The sequence below is a fragment of the Peromyscus maniculatus genome, chromosome 13, assembly GCF_049852395.1.
Source record: "Peromyscus maniculatus bairdii isolate BWxNUB_F1_BW_parent chromosome 13, HU_Pman_BW_mat_3.1, whole genome shotgun sequence".
NCBI classification, from domain to species: Eukaryota; Metazoa; Chordata; class Mammalia; order Rodentia; family Cricetidae; genus Peromyscus; species Peromyscus maniculatus.
The window spans coordinates 3,811,159-3,825,128 of record NC_134864.1 but is presented as its reverse complement, the minus strand read 5'-3'; the positions used below and the strand labels follow the sequence as shown (position 1 = coordinate 3,825,128).

The 13,970-nt window shown below is 49.7% G+C and overlaps 1 protein-coding gene across 2 annotated transcripts; it reads right to left on the bottom strand.

Moving 5' to 3' along the window:
• Window positions 1–615: 615 nt before the first annotated feature.
• On the bottom strand, window positions 616–7,904 carry C13H2orf72 (chromosome 13 C2orf72 homolog). 2 transcript variants are annotated; one of them, XM_006984196.4, is made up of 3 exons: window positions 7,154–7,904; window positions 4,727–4,840; window positions 616–3,121 (listed from the first exon to the last, which is right to left on the bottom strand). In XM_006984196.4, exons 1-3 carry the CDS (start codon window positions 7,773–7,775, stop codon window positions 2,982–2,984), a joined length of 876 nt encoding a protein of 291 aa, XP_006984258.1. In that variant the 5' UTR covers window positions 7,776–7,904; the 3' UTR covers window positions 616–2,981. The 2 variants fall into 2 exon arrangements, with proteins under 2 accessions (XP_006984258.1, XP_006984257.1); XM_006984195.4 differs by having other exon boundaries at window positions 4,727–4,843; window positions 7,154–7,819.
• Between the last annotated feature and the right edge of the window lie 6,066 nt (window positions 7,905–13,970).

Here is a 13,970-nt window from a genome sequence, read left to right as displayed (position 1 = left end):
TCAGATGTCCACCTGCCTCTGCCTCCTAAGTGCTGAGATTGAAGGTGTGGGCCACCACTGGCGGGCTATCACCTGCATTTTGAAGCACAGACTGCCTTCACATCTTCAGCGGTCAGTGGTCATCATCCTGCTGAAGTCTGGCCTTTGCTCCCAGCAGGAAAAGAGGGGCTCATGGCACTGCAGGCCCAGGGTCTCCATGTTTGGTTCCCTTACATGCTCTCCTCAAGAATTGGTTTGACAAGCCAGGAACTCTTTGGAGGCAAACACTTGAACAGGAAACTACGACACAAATCTTACAAAGGTTTGCCGGAAAGCCAATGAAGGCCCGGATTAGCTCTGGTTAAGCACACATGTGCATACATATCCACACCCTCTATTGTATATCAAAGCACATGGTATCTTTAAATCAAAAAGTGAATCTCCTTTTAAACATTTACTTTTGGGACTGTAAAGTGGCTCAGTGGGTAAAGGTATTTTGCTGCCAAACCAGATGACCTAAGTCTGATCCCCTCGATCCACGTGGTGGAAGCAGAAACTGACCCCCACAAGTTATCCTGAGCCCCATACACGTGCTGTGGCATGCACCCCCATGGGCAGAAAGTACAAATAAACAAATCAACAAATAACTCTGTTTAATACCTGCTTCCACTCTCCAGACATACATTTCTCAGTTGCAGCCATGGGGCTGTGGAGAAATCACCTGGGCCTGGAGAACTTTTAGGGTTACTTCATTTGCTCAGACTCCCTCCTCCCCAGGGCCCCGTGAGGATGGTGTTAGAGAAGAAAAGAAAGACTCATTCTGCTTCTGTCAGATACCAGTGAGGCACTATCTGGTTTATTAGATATCAGGAGCCAGGATTCAAGTCAAAAGCAGGGGAACTACCATCACATTTCAGGTTAGAACCCCAGGACCCAGTGGAGCTTGGCGGGCAGTTCCTCACACATGGCTCCCGGGGACCCCTGGCTTCCCCAGGTCTCCAACCTTCATTCCTTCCTCTGTAAAGGTCCCTCGAGGCCATCTCTGGTGAAACCCAAGTCTTTCTGTCCCCTGGGAAACAGCACTAAGACAGGACAGCAGGATGCAGTTTGCTACATCTGTTTTACCAGCTGGGAAGCAGAACCCAGACAAGGTACAAAGACTTTTTCAACCAGTGACAAGGCAGGACAGGCAACTCAAACCACAGCAACTGATGTGAATGTTGTGTAAATCACCCTTTGGACCAGAGGCTGCAAACTCAGACGGTCCTGTGAGTGAGGAACAGCGGGGATGGGTTCCAAGTGAGGGTGAAGAGGAAGACGGTTCATCCTCCCTCACCCAGGAAACTCGGCTGATTTAAATGTGCCCTTTCCTAGGTTTCAACATGGGTAACAAATACAAAAGATTTTGAACCCTGTAATTTCCATCTTAGACAAATTCCTAACTTAAATTTCAAGTCCCTTTCCTTGATCAAATAAAGCTCCAGCTGAATGATTATATAAGATTGAATAAGTCAACACTGTAACAAAAATACAGCAGCTTCCAATACACCCCCTCCCCATTTAAAAACAAAATCAAGTCCAATTGATAATTCAAATCCCCCACCCCCTTTTGAGACAGGGTCATGGGATAGTGTGGGGATCACACTAGCAGGCTAGGCTATCCCTCTACTAACTGAACTATACTCCCAGCCTCAACTTCATTCTTGAATAAAACATGCCAGCTGGGACCAGTTCCTGTGGGACAACCTTGCGTTATTGGAATGACGTCTGCTTCTCCCTCATTCGAGGAAAAGCCATCCCTCTGCACCTCATACTCTCTCCATGAGACTGACAGGGAATAGGATTAGGTTGTGGATCACCAAGAAGAAATCGAGGCATAGAGCAGGGAGGGTCCCCTCCCTTGGTACTGTCACAGAAAGGGTTGAAATTATGACTCAAAGGTGTGCAGCTCCTCACAGGGAGATATGCAAAGCATGGCACAATTGGGTGTCTCAGTGGATCACATGAATATGTGGATCCATCCATGTCCCTCTGACAGTACTGTTTGCACACCAGGGAAACCAGAGGGGCCCTCCCCTCCCAAAGACTGATTTTCCCAGTTGACTCTGCATGAATAGATGGCCTAGCAGACTCTGTAGAGAACATCACCCACCTATGTGGCTCACAGACTCAGGGAAGATTCTAGAATAATTGGGCTGGAGCCTGAGCTCTAGTACAAGTTAGGGTGTTGAACATCCCAGCACCCTGGCTTTCTCCCTCTGGTGCTACAGGCAGCTCCCAGCAAACTTTTCTACAACGGATTTGGCACAGTAATCAGTGTCCACACGAGAAAGACAAAGGCTGCTTTTTTTCACAGCATGCAAGGCGCTTTTGGTCCTGGCCCTGCAACACACAGATCATCTTGGCTCTGGCCTGGCAGGCCCCCTCACGGCAACAGTCAGGTCTTTATTTTGGCTTGTTCTGAGAACTAAGGTCCCAGGAAACCTAAGGGGGATCTCTTCACAGAACAACAGGGAGAAGGGATTGACTCTTCCATTTCTCAAAAGGGTCATAGCTGGTATTCTGAGGAAACCAATTACTGGTGGTTGGACCATCCTACACACTGCAAGATGCCCACTAATGGCCCTCACACAAGTTTCCAGTGTTGCCTGGAGATGCAGCCCCTGGAGGAAAGCCCACTGGGCTGGGAGCCCCCCAATCATTCAGGAAACAGAAGCCCCAGACAGAGTGACACCGTGGTACAGTGTCTCCTTGGCTCAGAGAAATGAAGGCACAGATCAACATCACCGCACCCTGACCACAGAGTGAAAAGCACTGAGTGCGGAGCAGGCCCCACAGGCCCCGGGACCCAGATGGCAGCAGTGGAAGCATGGCCCCCAAGCAAGCGGGGTCTTTTTGGTCAGTCAGTTACCATCTGCTGAGGTCGACACTGTGACATGGAGACTCAATGCCAAGGTCCAGACCCCAGTGTGCAGGTTAGGGCCAGTCTGGGGGTCCAGCCTTCATCTTGTGTCCCCTAAGGGCTCGGGTGGCATGTGGAGAACTCCATCCTGGGCTCTAGGTCCACTCCCACGGGCTTCACAGTCTCCATTGGGAAATATGGCTGTCAGTGCGAGCTCCTCCTCTGAGACCTGGAGGTGTTCTGGAACATTTGAGAATGAAAAGCTCAAGTTTATGAGGCGATATTTAAGCACTTTGTAAAAAAGTCAAGCAAAATACAGGTAGGTCTAAAACCATTTTTCAAAAAGGCACGCCCCTTCCACCCAGCAAGCCCACTTCTAGGTGTTTATGCAAGGACATATTAGGAGTGACCACTGGACTCCTGCCCCCATCTCATTACCAGGCTAAGGATGAAATGATGGGCCAGGAGAGAAGGAAAAGGCCCGTGTCCTTAATGGGGCCTGTGAGCTCCCGGGCCGCTGCTGACCCACTCTAAAGCCGGTCCCACCATTTTTATGAGAGAGAACGCGTTCCGCACAGCTTATACTGGCTGAGTTGTGGCTTCCCACCTGCAACTGAGCTGTTGTAGTTGACCCTCAGGCAGCATTCGAAGAAGGCACAAGGTAAACGACCTATGGTTTCTGTGTGTGCTGGGGCGGTAAGAACGGGCTTGGTAGAGTGCTTGCCTAGCATGCATAAGGCCTAGGGCCAGTCCCCAGCACCACATCAGCTGGGTGCGATTGTGCTTGCCTGTATCCCAGCACTTGGGAGGTGAAGGCAAGAGGATCAGAAGTTCAAGGTTATACTTGGAAACCTTGTGAGTTCAAAGCCAACCTAGAATATATGAAATCCTGTCTCAAAACAACATGTATAAAATTGTTAAGGAATACATAAAGAATATTCTAAAAAGCAAAACCAAATAAAACAACAATAAAATGTTGTGCATGTCGCTCAGAGTGAGGTAGTAGGTCCATTTCCCAGAATCACAAAAAAGGTGTTTTGTTTTGTTTAAAATAAAAGATGTATAAAATTCTATAAAACCATACACACACACACACACACACACACACACACACACACACACACACACACACATCCTCCTAGCCCAGTGTGTGTTCTTTTAAGCCACTGTTCGAGGGAGACAATCCAAGCTTACTTTACAGCAGCGCCCATTGCTTGTCTCCACTCTTTCCTCACCTCCTCCACTCACCAGCACTCTAGGTGAGAGTCACCTCCTTCCTAGCCTCACAGCCTCTGTGCGTCCCTTCAGGGCTGCTGTGGTCCCCCCCAGCTGGAATCTGCCTCTCATCTCGCTGTGTTTCCACAGGCTGCCAGCTTTCTGCTTGTGTCTAAGACCCTGCGCCCCTGAAGGGCATCCTGGCTCCCAGGTGACCCAGTTCTACACCTCAAGGTCTCCCATTGCCATCTGCACCTCAGCCCTGAGCACCCGGAGGGCTCTTCCTTTTCTGAATGTGATACATCTGCTAGCAGCCTTTGCTTAGGGTACTCTTGAGTCTTCCTGTGACTGCCTACAGGAAGCCCTGTATCTCAGCTCAGATGTCACTCACGGTTCTTCGGGGGACACTGGCCTGTTCACCATCCCCGACTATGCATGTGAAATTCCCGTCCTATAGCTCTCTGCATGTCTTCACCGGGGTGGAGGACTCTTGGGGCAGGAACTCTGCCTGAGCCAGCCCGAGCCCTCTTGGAGGGACAGGCACCGAGTGCTTGTGCTATTCTCAGCATGGAGAAAGTGCGTCCTTAAGGCCTCTGTATTCACTCAGGAGCAGGCAGCCAATGTACTTACCTTGAGCTGGGCCTCGGGAGGAGGTGGTATCTCCTCGGTTCTTCCTCTGGTTCCGAGGACCCCAGGAAAAGCAAGTCAGTAGGCCAGGGAAGCCGGGTCTTTCCCAGGCACCTTCTGCTAGAAAGAGTCCAAATCCCCAAGGCAGAGGTCAGCTAGTGCCTGCTTCACAAACCAAGAGACTTTCTTCAGCACCCCAGGTGTCTCGACTTTCTATGCCCTGCCTTCATCTGTCTGGTTATCTCCCGCCTCACACATTTCCGTGACATGTGCACATGCTGGGGAAACCATGGCAACAAAATGCCATGAAATCAGTCACAACTGCACACCAAAGAGGGCGGTCATTTCTCCTCCAGTCCTAGTTCAAACTCTCCCTCCTTTCCTTGTCCCCACATCACTTCTTCATTTGTTTGTTCATCCATCTATTCATTTGTTTTTGCGACAGGACCTCACTATGTAGCCAGGGTTGGCCTTGAACTTTCCATCCTCCTGCCTCAACCTCCCAAATGCTGTGATTACAGGCATGCATCATTGTGCCTTGCTTCAAACTACTTCTGAACACAATAGGTTAAACACTTTTTTTTAGACAGGGTCTCTTTCCTTAGCCTGGCCTGGAACTCACTATATAGACCAGGCTGGCCTCAGACCACAGAGATTTATCTGCCTCTGCCTATTAGGTGCTAGGATTAAAGGTGTGGGTTACCATGCCTGACTTTCACAAAACATTTGAAAAGCAGGAAATGGATGCAGGAGGAGTTATAATTAACTCATGACCTTGACTCATTAGTAAAAGTTTTGTTTTTCTCAGTGTGTTGTTATAAAAGTAGACAAGAGTTGCGTTTCCATTTTCCAGAGTGTTAGTGTTTACTTCAAAGCAAGGATTTAGTCATCCATCTCGGATGCAAGGGTGTTAGGAAATGGGAATACTAGGGTTGTTAAACTCACAAGAGAACAGTGACAAAACCATTTGGTCATCGCTGAGAGAGCCAAAGACCAAAAGGTTCTGAAATTTCACTAGTGAATTTGCAAATGGGAGCGAGTGTGCAGGTTTTTCAGAAGGCTCCCTGAGTGAAGAAGTCCTGTTCTGAATGGAGGGGTGGGCGAGCTACAGAAAGAAGAGAGATTGGGTCACAGCCATGGGCACAACACCCTGGCCAGAGTTCGGCGTGGCTGGAGAAACTGAGAGTTGAGAGAAGGAAGGCTTAGAGAGTTTTCTAGGTGCCAGCTCCTTAGTCCAGGGAGAGTTTGCCTGAATTCCCTTCTTTGCCTCAAGGCCCGGTAAGGAATCAGCTGACCGGATATTATCGGAACAGGAATATACGTGGGGTACTTTTCAGGATGCTGGAAGTTGCTCAGCCTCCACAGAAGGGAAATTGGCCAGAGGCTAGGGGGGCCTCAGTGGGTGAAACACATTTGCCAGGCTGGCATTGTGGCATTTGGAACATCAGATAGTGTCTCCCCATGAGAAAGGTCTGACGTCTCCCAGGGGCTGGCTAATGGCCAATAGCAGATGCCCCGGAACACCCCACACAGCCACTTATTAACTCGGAAGCTTACTACGATAAAGAGTGAAGTGGAAGGGCGCTTTGCTGAGCAGAGCAAAGATCTCCCAGTGCCTGACGCAGCTCCGTTGAAGGTCCACATTTTAATCCCACTACACTGCAGAGTTCCCGCAAACCCTGCTGCCTGGGACATCTGACCCGTCTGTGATGGAGCAGTCCCCGGCTGGGGGAGCTCTCACACCCCTGTCTACACTTCAGAGTATGGGAGGAAAAAGTGGCCCCACTACACCTGGCAAGGCAGCCAGCGATCAGTGGCGACGCAGTGCAGGCGGGAAGCCAGGAATGACTGAGGTCACCGTGGTCTCGGTTCCTCGCGACCTTCCCGACTGGCACTTATTTCGTGCCTCTGCCAGGAACTGTGTCTGCCTTCCACCCTGCCACACCGAGCCTCCTGGCGCGGCTCACCCTCCCCTCAAATTCCTTCGACAACCGTACCTGCACCGAGTCCTAAAGCTCCACACCCCCTCTCCGCCTAAGTTCTTCACCATCCCCCACGCACACCATGCACACTTTTCCACCCCGAGACGTTTCCATCTTCTTCCCCTATCCCCAGTCTCCAGCTCCTACATTTTTGTTCAGAGTAGTTCAACCCTACTTCATATCCACTTACTGACCAGCTGTACCCTCGGCTCCTTGTCACCCATCTCACGTACAGTCTGGATCTGGCCTGACCGATTCAACTTCTTGTCCAGAGCCAGCTCACCTTAGGCTGAAAGGTCTTGAGCTAGGGACTTCCCTGCACCGGGCTTCAGTTTACCTCGGTGCACAACAGAGTTGGGTGGCCTAAAGGGATTCAACCGATCTAAAGGGACTGAAGGCTTCACTAGGCTCCTTCACCCACACCCAGCCCGACCCTGCTCAGCCTCACCTGGTCGACCTGGCCCCGCGGCTTGCAGGGCCCTGCAGGCTGCCTGCTGGACCGCCAGGCTGGAGGCCGGGGAGCCTGGATGGAAGGCGGCAGCCTGCACCGGGCCCCCCACCTGGCGGCCGAACACTGTGCGCAGCAGCGTCTCCAGCAGCTGCAGTCCCGGCGCCACCGCGTTCTCTGCTCCGGACTCGGCCACCAGGACCCCGACCAGCGCGGCGCCCTCCCGCCGCCGGCCGCGCACATCCCGCAGCATCTCCCGCAGGCGGCGCCGCGGCTCCCGGGCGGCCAGCGACGAGGAGCGGCACAGCGCGAAGACGAGCGGCGAGCAGATGACGCGCGCTGCCTTCGCCCCCGGAGCCCGATGCGGCCCGGTGGCCGCTGCGGTGACCGCGTTCCCGGCCTCTGCGCAGCCCGGCTTGCCGGGCTCAGGCTCCGACTCCGGCTCCGGAGGGAACACGGCGCGGGAGAAGTCCTGCAGCAGCGCGCGGCTCTGCTCGCGCTCCCACAGCTCGCCCACCAGCAGCACTTGCCCGCGGCCGCCCGCAGCTTCCACCAGCGCCTGGAAGAGCGGCTCGGCCGGGCTCGTAGGCTGCTGGGCCAGCGCCTCCAGCTCGCTCTCCATGCTAGCCGCCGCCGCCGCCTCCTGCGCGGGGCCCGGAGCTCCGCGGCCGCCTCTACGGACACGCCCCCGAGGGCCGAGCCTCACCGACCCCTTTGCTCCATGGCTGCACCCAGTGCGCTCCTGCCCCGGAGCACTGAATATCTTTCACTCACTCACTCACTCACTCACTCACTCACTCACTCACTCACTCACTCACTCATTCATTCATTGAGACACCCAATACATACTTACAGAGCACCTAGTAGAGCAGGCTTTTGAGCTGAGGGTGAGTGGACATTAACGTACTCACAGACATACCCGCTCAAGGTAAAATGATTTTGAACCCCGGAGCATATTTATTTATTTATTTTTCAAAAAGATCTATCTATCTATCATTCTATCTATCTATCTATCTATCTATCTATCTATCTATCTATCTATCTATCTATCTGTTTGTTTAACGTGTATGAATGTTTTGCTTGCATGTATGTGCACCGGTACCAGCGTCGATCCCTGGAACTGGAGTGGTGGATGGTTATGAGCAACCATATGAGTGCTGGGAACTCAACCCAGGTCCTTGGCAAAAGCTGATGTTTATTTTGGGGGAGTCCTACAGGGCTTGGGGCTCGGGGCTGCTTTTCCTTGTTGCGCGCGTTGGAACTGAGATGGAGCAGAAGAGTGGGTGAGACCGGGAGAGGAAAGCGAAGCATGGCGTCCTAGCTTCATTTCTGTTCTGTGATAAAAGCACCCTAGCCACAGACAACTTAGGGGAGGGGAAAAAGGCTCATTTTCGCTCATAGTTCCTGGCTGCAGTCCATCGCTGCGGGGAAGCGACAGAGGCAGGAACTCCAGACTGCTAGCCACATCACACCCACAGTCAAGAGCAGAGAGAAATGAACGCTCTGCTTGTGCACACCAAGGAATGGTGTCATCCACTGCAGGCTGCGTCTCCCCACATCAGTTAAGTCAATCAAGGTAATCCTGGCCACCCCCAGACTTGCTCACAGGTCAGCCCGGCCTAGACAATCCCGCCTTGAGACTGATTTCCCAGGTGATTTTAAAGTGTGTGACAACCAGCATTAATGGGCACGCAGGGCATACCCCCTCTACCCAGCTCTCCTTTTCAACCTCCAACATTTCCTTCAAATGGATCAAGGTCACCATTTCCACAACTACTTGTTGAATTCGGTACTGCCCGACGTAGTGTAGGGCTGTGGTTCCCCATGGACCAGAATCTAAAGCAGTGGTTCTCAACTTTTGGGTTGAGACCCCACTGGAGGTTGAATAACCCTTTCACAGGGGTGGCCTAAGTCCTAAGTCTCAGAAAACACAGATATTTACGTTAGGATTCATAACAGTAGCAAAACTACAGTTATGAAGTAGCAATGAAAATATTTTTATGGTTGGGGTCACCACAACATGAGGATCTGTATTAAAGGGTCTGCATTAGGAAGACTGAGAACCATTGACTTAGAGTTAGATGTGGGATGCTGGCGTGCTCTGATGTTGGGGTGCACGTGTAGGTGTGTATGTGTGTATGTATCTATGTCTGTGTGTCTGTCTGTCTGAAAACCAGGTTAGAAGCAGGAACGTTTTTCCTACGATTCTCCTGGACCCTGGCAACTTTCTCCAAAAGAACATTCTGTGAAATGTTTTGCCTGCCTTGTGCAAATGCAGTTGCCCCGAGACACGTATGGTTATTATTGCGCACAGGAGAGGAGCTGGTGCAAATGACTTTTACATGCTATTTAACATCACTTTAAATCCAAATAGCCTCATTGGCTTGTGTCTAACCTCTTTATTTTCCCTTCCATTCACTACATAGCAATTGGCCCAAAGGCTGTTGGTGTCAAGACATTTTAATGCCCATATACTTTTAATTCACCATATAACCCCAATCCTCTCTTTGAAATACCGTGTTCCCTACTTTTATAACTATGCTCCCGAATCATGGAGGGTTTTGCATGTCCATAAAACGAATCTTTCTTGGGTACGTACTGTATGCACGAAGCAGTCAAAGGTGTCCAAGATGCAGCTCTTCCCTAAGTCTCATCGTCTAGTAGTTGTCTTAGCCAGTATTTGGAGGAAGGTAACATATGTCTTCTCCTCTCCCACTCCTCCTCCTCCTTCTTCTTGTTTTTTTGAGACGGGGTTCTCTGTGTAGGCCTGGCTGTCCTGGAACTCACTTTGTAGACCAGGCTGGCCTCGAACTTAAGAGATCTATCTGCCTCTACTTCCCATGCTGGGATTAAAGGCGTGTGCCACCACCACCTGGCTAAGGCAACATATTTTTTTTAAATCTCATTAATGGGTTCTTAATTAATGGGACTCTTTCCTTTGCAGACTGACTTGTGAACTCCCCTGGAAGGGTGCTGTGATGTTCAAAGCAGAGTTTGGGACCTGGGTGGGAAAGCTTCATGTTTAGAGATGAATACAAGGTGGGGTTCGCCAGGTCAGTGATGAAGTCACTTCACTATTACAGACTGGGCATCTCCAGTCTCCACGGTGTGCAGTGCTGGGGAGCAGCTGTGAATGAGCACCTTCACAGAGTGCTCCTCCCCACTAGTGAGGGATGAGGGGGGCAGAGACAATGAACAAGTAAACACACAGCAGACAGCTTCAGATGGTGGTCTGTATTGTGGAAAACAAATAATGTATCACTGACAAGAGGCCTGAGGCCCTGGTCCATTCTGAGTGCACAACTCTGACCATACCCCAGGAGCAAGGGGTAAGTGAAAAAGGACCATGACAAATTAAAGTAAAAACAATAGAAGCCCCACATGTCCTCACCCAGGGCAATAAAAGGGATTAGGTTAAGTGAACACATCACACTCGCCCATCCCATCCCATTCCTTTCTCTACCTCCACTGTGATACTTGGAGACAGAACAAAGCTGTGCCATCCGGGAAAGGTATACAGGAAGTGGCCAATAGAGATGATCTCTTTTCCTAGGTTTTTTGGGGACTTAGTTTTTAGAACAGTGATTATTCTTTCATCATACCACCATAATGGCAGCTAAAGCTCCAGTCATCACGTCTCCCTCTGAAGAGCCTGATGGTAGAACTGAAAAAAGAACCGAAATCAAACACTCCATTAAGAGAACAGCATGCTGGAGGAATAGCTCCAGGATAGAGAGTCTAGGATTACTCAACAGCAGCATGTGTGATGGCTAATCTTCATTGAAACTTGACTAGATTTCGAATCACCTAGGAGACACACCTCTGGGTGTGTCTGTGAGGCTGTGTCCAGAGATTTTAGAAACCATGCAATCTCTCTCTCTCTCTCTCTCTCTCTCTCTCTCTCTCTCTCTCTCTCTCTCTCTCTCTCTCACACACACACACACACACACACACACACACACACACACACACACACACACTGAGCCCCCAGACTGAATAAAAAAAAGGAGAAAGAAAGAAAAAAGGGACCTGAGCCCCAGGAATCATTTCTTTGCTTCCTCCCTAGAATCAAGTGACCAGATGCCCCGGGCTCCTGCCACCAGGCATCAGGGACCACACCCCCAACCTGTGTTCTTCCTTAAGCTGCTCTTGTCTGGCAGTTAGTCACAGCAGCTGGAAAAACACCAGGTACGGAAAATTGCCTCTGAAAAGGGCTGTCTCTGTGATGAACTTGACCATGTGCTTTGTAGATATTCAGGACTGATTTTTGGAAGAGATGTGGAAGAGTTTAGGACTGTGTGCTAGAGAAGCACCAAATGCTCTGAGGAGAACTCCATGAGGGTAGACGGTAAAGACTGGACTCAAGAGGTCCAAGAGGGGGACAGTAACTCTGTCAGGAGACAGGTTAGGGGCTAATCATGTGCTGTTCTGTGAAAGAATATGACCACCTTCTGCCCATGCCCTGAGAACTTGTGTGGGGCTGAATTCAAAAGTAACGGACTGGTTTGTTGCACAGGGGCTTTTTGAACACAATATAGCATTCAGTGCCATAGTTACTGATCCCTATTCTTATCCGGGTTTACAGTAGAAAGAGGAGGAAGTGGGGAAAAGGATATGGAAAGTGTGCCATTGAGTGAGGAAAGTAATATGAATGAGTTTAAAAGCTGCAGATGAGAAGGGTGCAGAGACAGCAGCTCAAGTATGGAACTACCAGAGAGTTTAGCACGGTTAAGAAGAACCTTGCCTGTCACACTGAGGTGACAGGAAAGAGACCTTGGTCCCACCTATCAAAGACACTGAATGTGGGCTGGAGAGATGGCTCAGTAGTTAAGAGCACAGGTGATTCTTTCAGAGGTCTTGAGTTCAATTCTCAGCACATACCTGCAACCCATGGGATCCAATGCCCTCTTCTGGTTGCAGACATACATAGGGATATAAACAAAATTTTTTAAATCTTTTTTTTGGGGGGCGGGGGTTATGAGTTTTTTGTCTGCATGTATGCCTGCAGGCCAGAGAGTATTAGATCCCATTACAGATGGTTGTGAGCCACCATGTGGTTGCTGGGAATTGAACTCAGGACCTCTGAAGGAGCAGCCAGTGCTCTTAACCTCTGAACCATCTCTCCAAGCCCCTAAAGAAATCTTTTTAAAAAGTTTCTAACTTGTGAAAATGCAAATTCATTTGACAGGAAGGAGACTGAACTTAAAATGCACTAACGGGATTCCGTGCTCGGTGATAACCTCCTGTGGCTGGCTGCCCTTCTCTGCCAAGGCACCCAGGGGGCACTGCAGCTGTGGCAGAGGGGGATAGATAGACTGTCTCTCACTGTGACATCAAGACCTTGGCATAGTCATCCACATGGTGCTGGTTTTACAGGCCTGGAAAAAAAATGCGAGAGTTACATAATGGAGGCTTACATCAAAGTTCCAGAAAGACATGAGACCAGGCAATGTGTGGCAGGGTCACATTCCCTGCAAGGAGACCCCTGAGAAATCATTTCATAAAACTGTGAAGGTGAAGCCTTAGTTGCAAGGGGAAACCCATTTTGGAGATGCCAGGCCTGTGGGAAGAGTGGAACGGGCCTAAGAGCGTCTGTGTGTGCTGCAGTCCACAGAGGGGAGAGTGGTGCTGCCTATGACCTTGGGAGCCTCAGTGACGTCATCAAGGGCTCCACATTCAGGACATGGAGCTGAAGAACATGGTGTTTTCCCTAGTGGATTTCCTTCAAGCTCTGCCCGGTTTTTCTTTGCTATGCCCCCCATTTCTCTTTTTTTTTGGAGTGGGGATGTTCATTTTGTGTCATTGTATATTGGAAGTATATAATTCGTATTTTTTATTTTACAGGGACTCAGTTAAGAGATTGTGTGAATCTTGGAAGAAACTTTGCACTTACACTTTTGAATAATCTGGAACTGTCAAAACTATGGGGAGTTTAAAAATGGGAACGGATGCACTCTGCATTATAAGATTGCCATGTATCTACAAAGCCTGGGGGCTGTTATGACTTTAAAATGATATGTTTGGGTTGGAAAGGTGGTTTAGAGGGCACAGGCCTTGCTTGCAGGCCCGAAGACCTGAGTTTGATCTTTAGATCACACAAGGTGGCAGGACACACCTAAGAGTTATCCTCTGACCTCCACATGCATGTGGTGGCATGTATGTACCTGCATATACATATACATGTTTGCACCTACATTCTCATGTTCTCTCTCTCTCTCTCTCTCTCTCTCTCTCTCTCTCTTTCTCTCTCTCTCTCTCTCTCTCTCTCTCTCTCTCTCTCTCTCACACACACACACACACACACACACACACTAAATAAATAACATTTAACAAAGTAATGTGTTTAGGCATAAAATTGGCCAGGAATAGCCTTGTAATGATTAATTTGTTGTCAACTGATCACCTGGGAGGCACATCTGGGCATGTCTATGAGTGTGTTTCCAGATTTAATAGACAAAAGACCCATCCTGAATGTGAGTGGCACCATCTTGTTGACTGGGGTCCTATACAGAGTGAAAAAGTAAAAAGTGAGCTGAGTACTGTCAGTCACTTCTCTCTACTTCAAAGAAAATTTCTTCTATAAACTTTACTATAAAAAAAAAACAAATTTGCAACTAAAAAAAAAGTCTTAATGAACTTCTATACTGTGGGACTTCACATTGGGGTTTGCACTTTCCGTGTTTGGAATCTGGAGACAATGTGGCCAGCTGTCACCTGCCCCTGCTGCCCCCTTTCTTGCTCCCACACTTTCCCTATCACAGTGGGCCGCGCTCTCAACCCACGAGCCAAAACAAGCCCTTTAATCTTTAGGTGCACT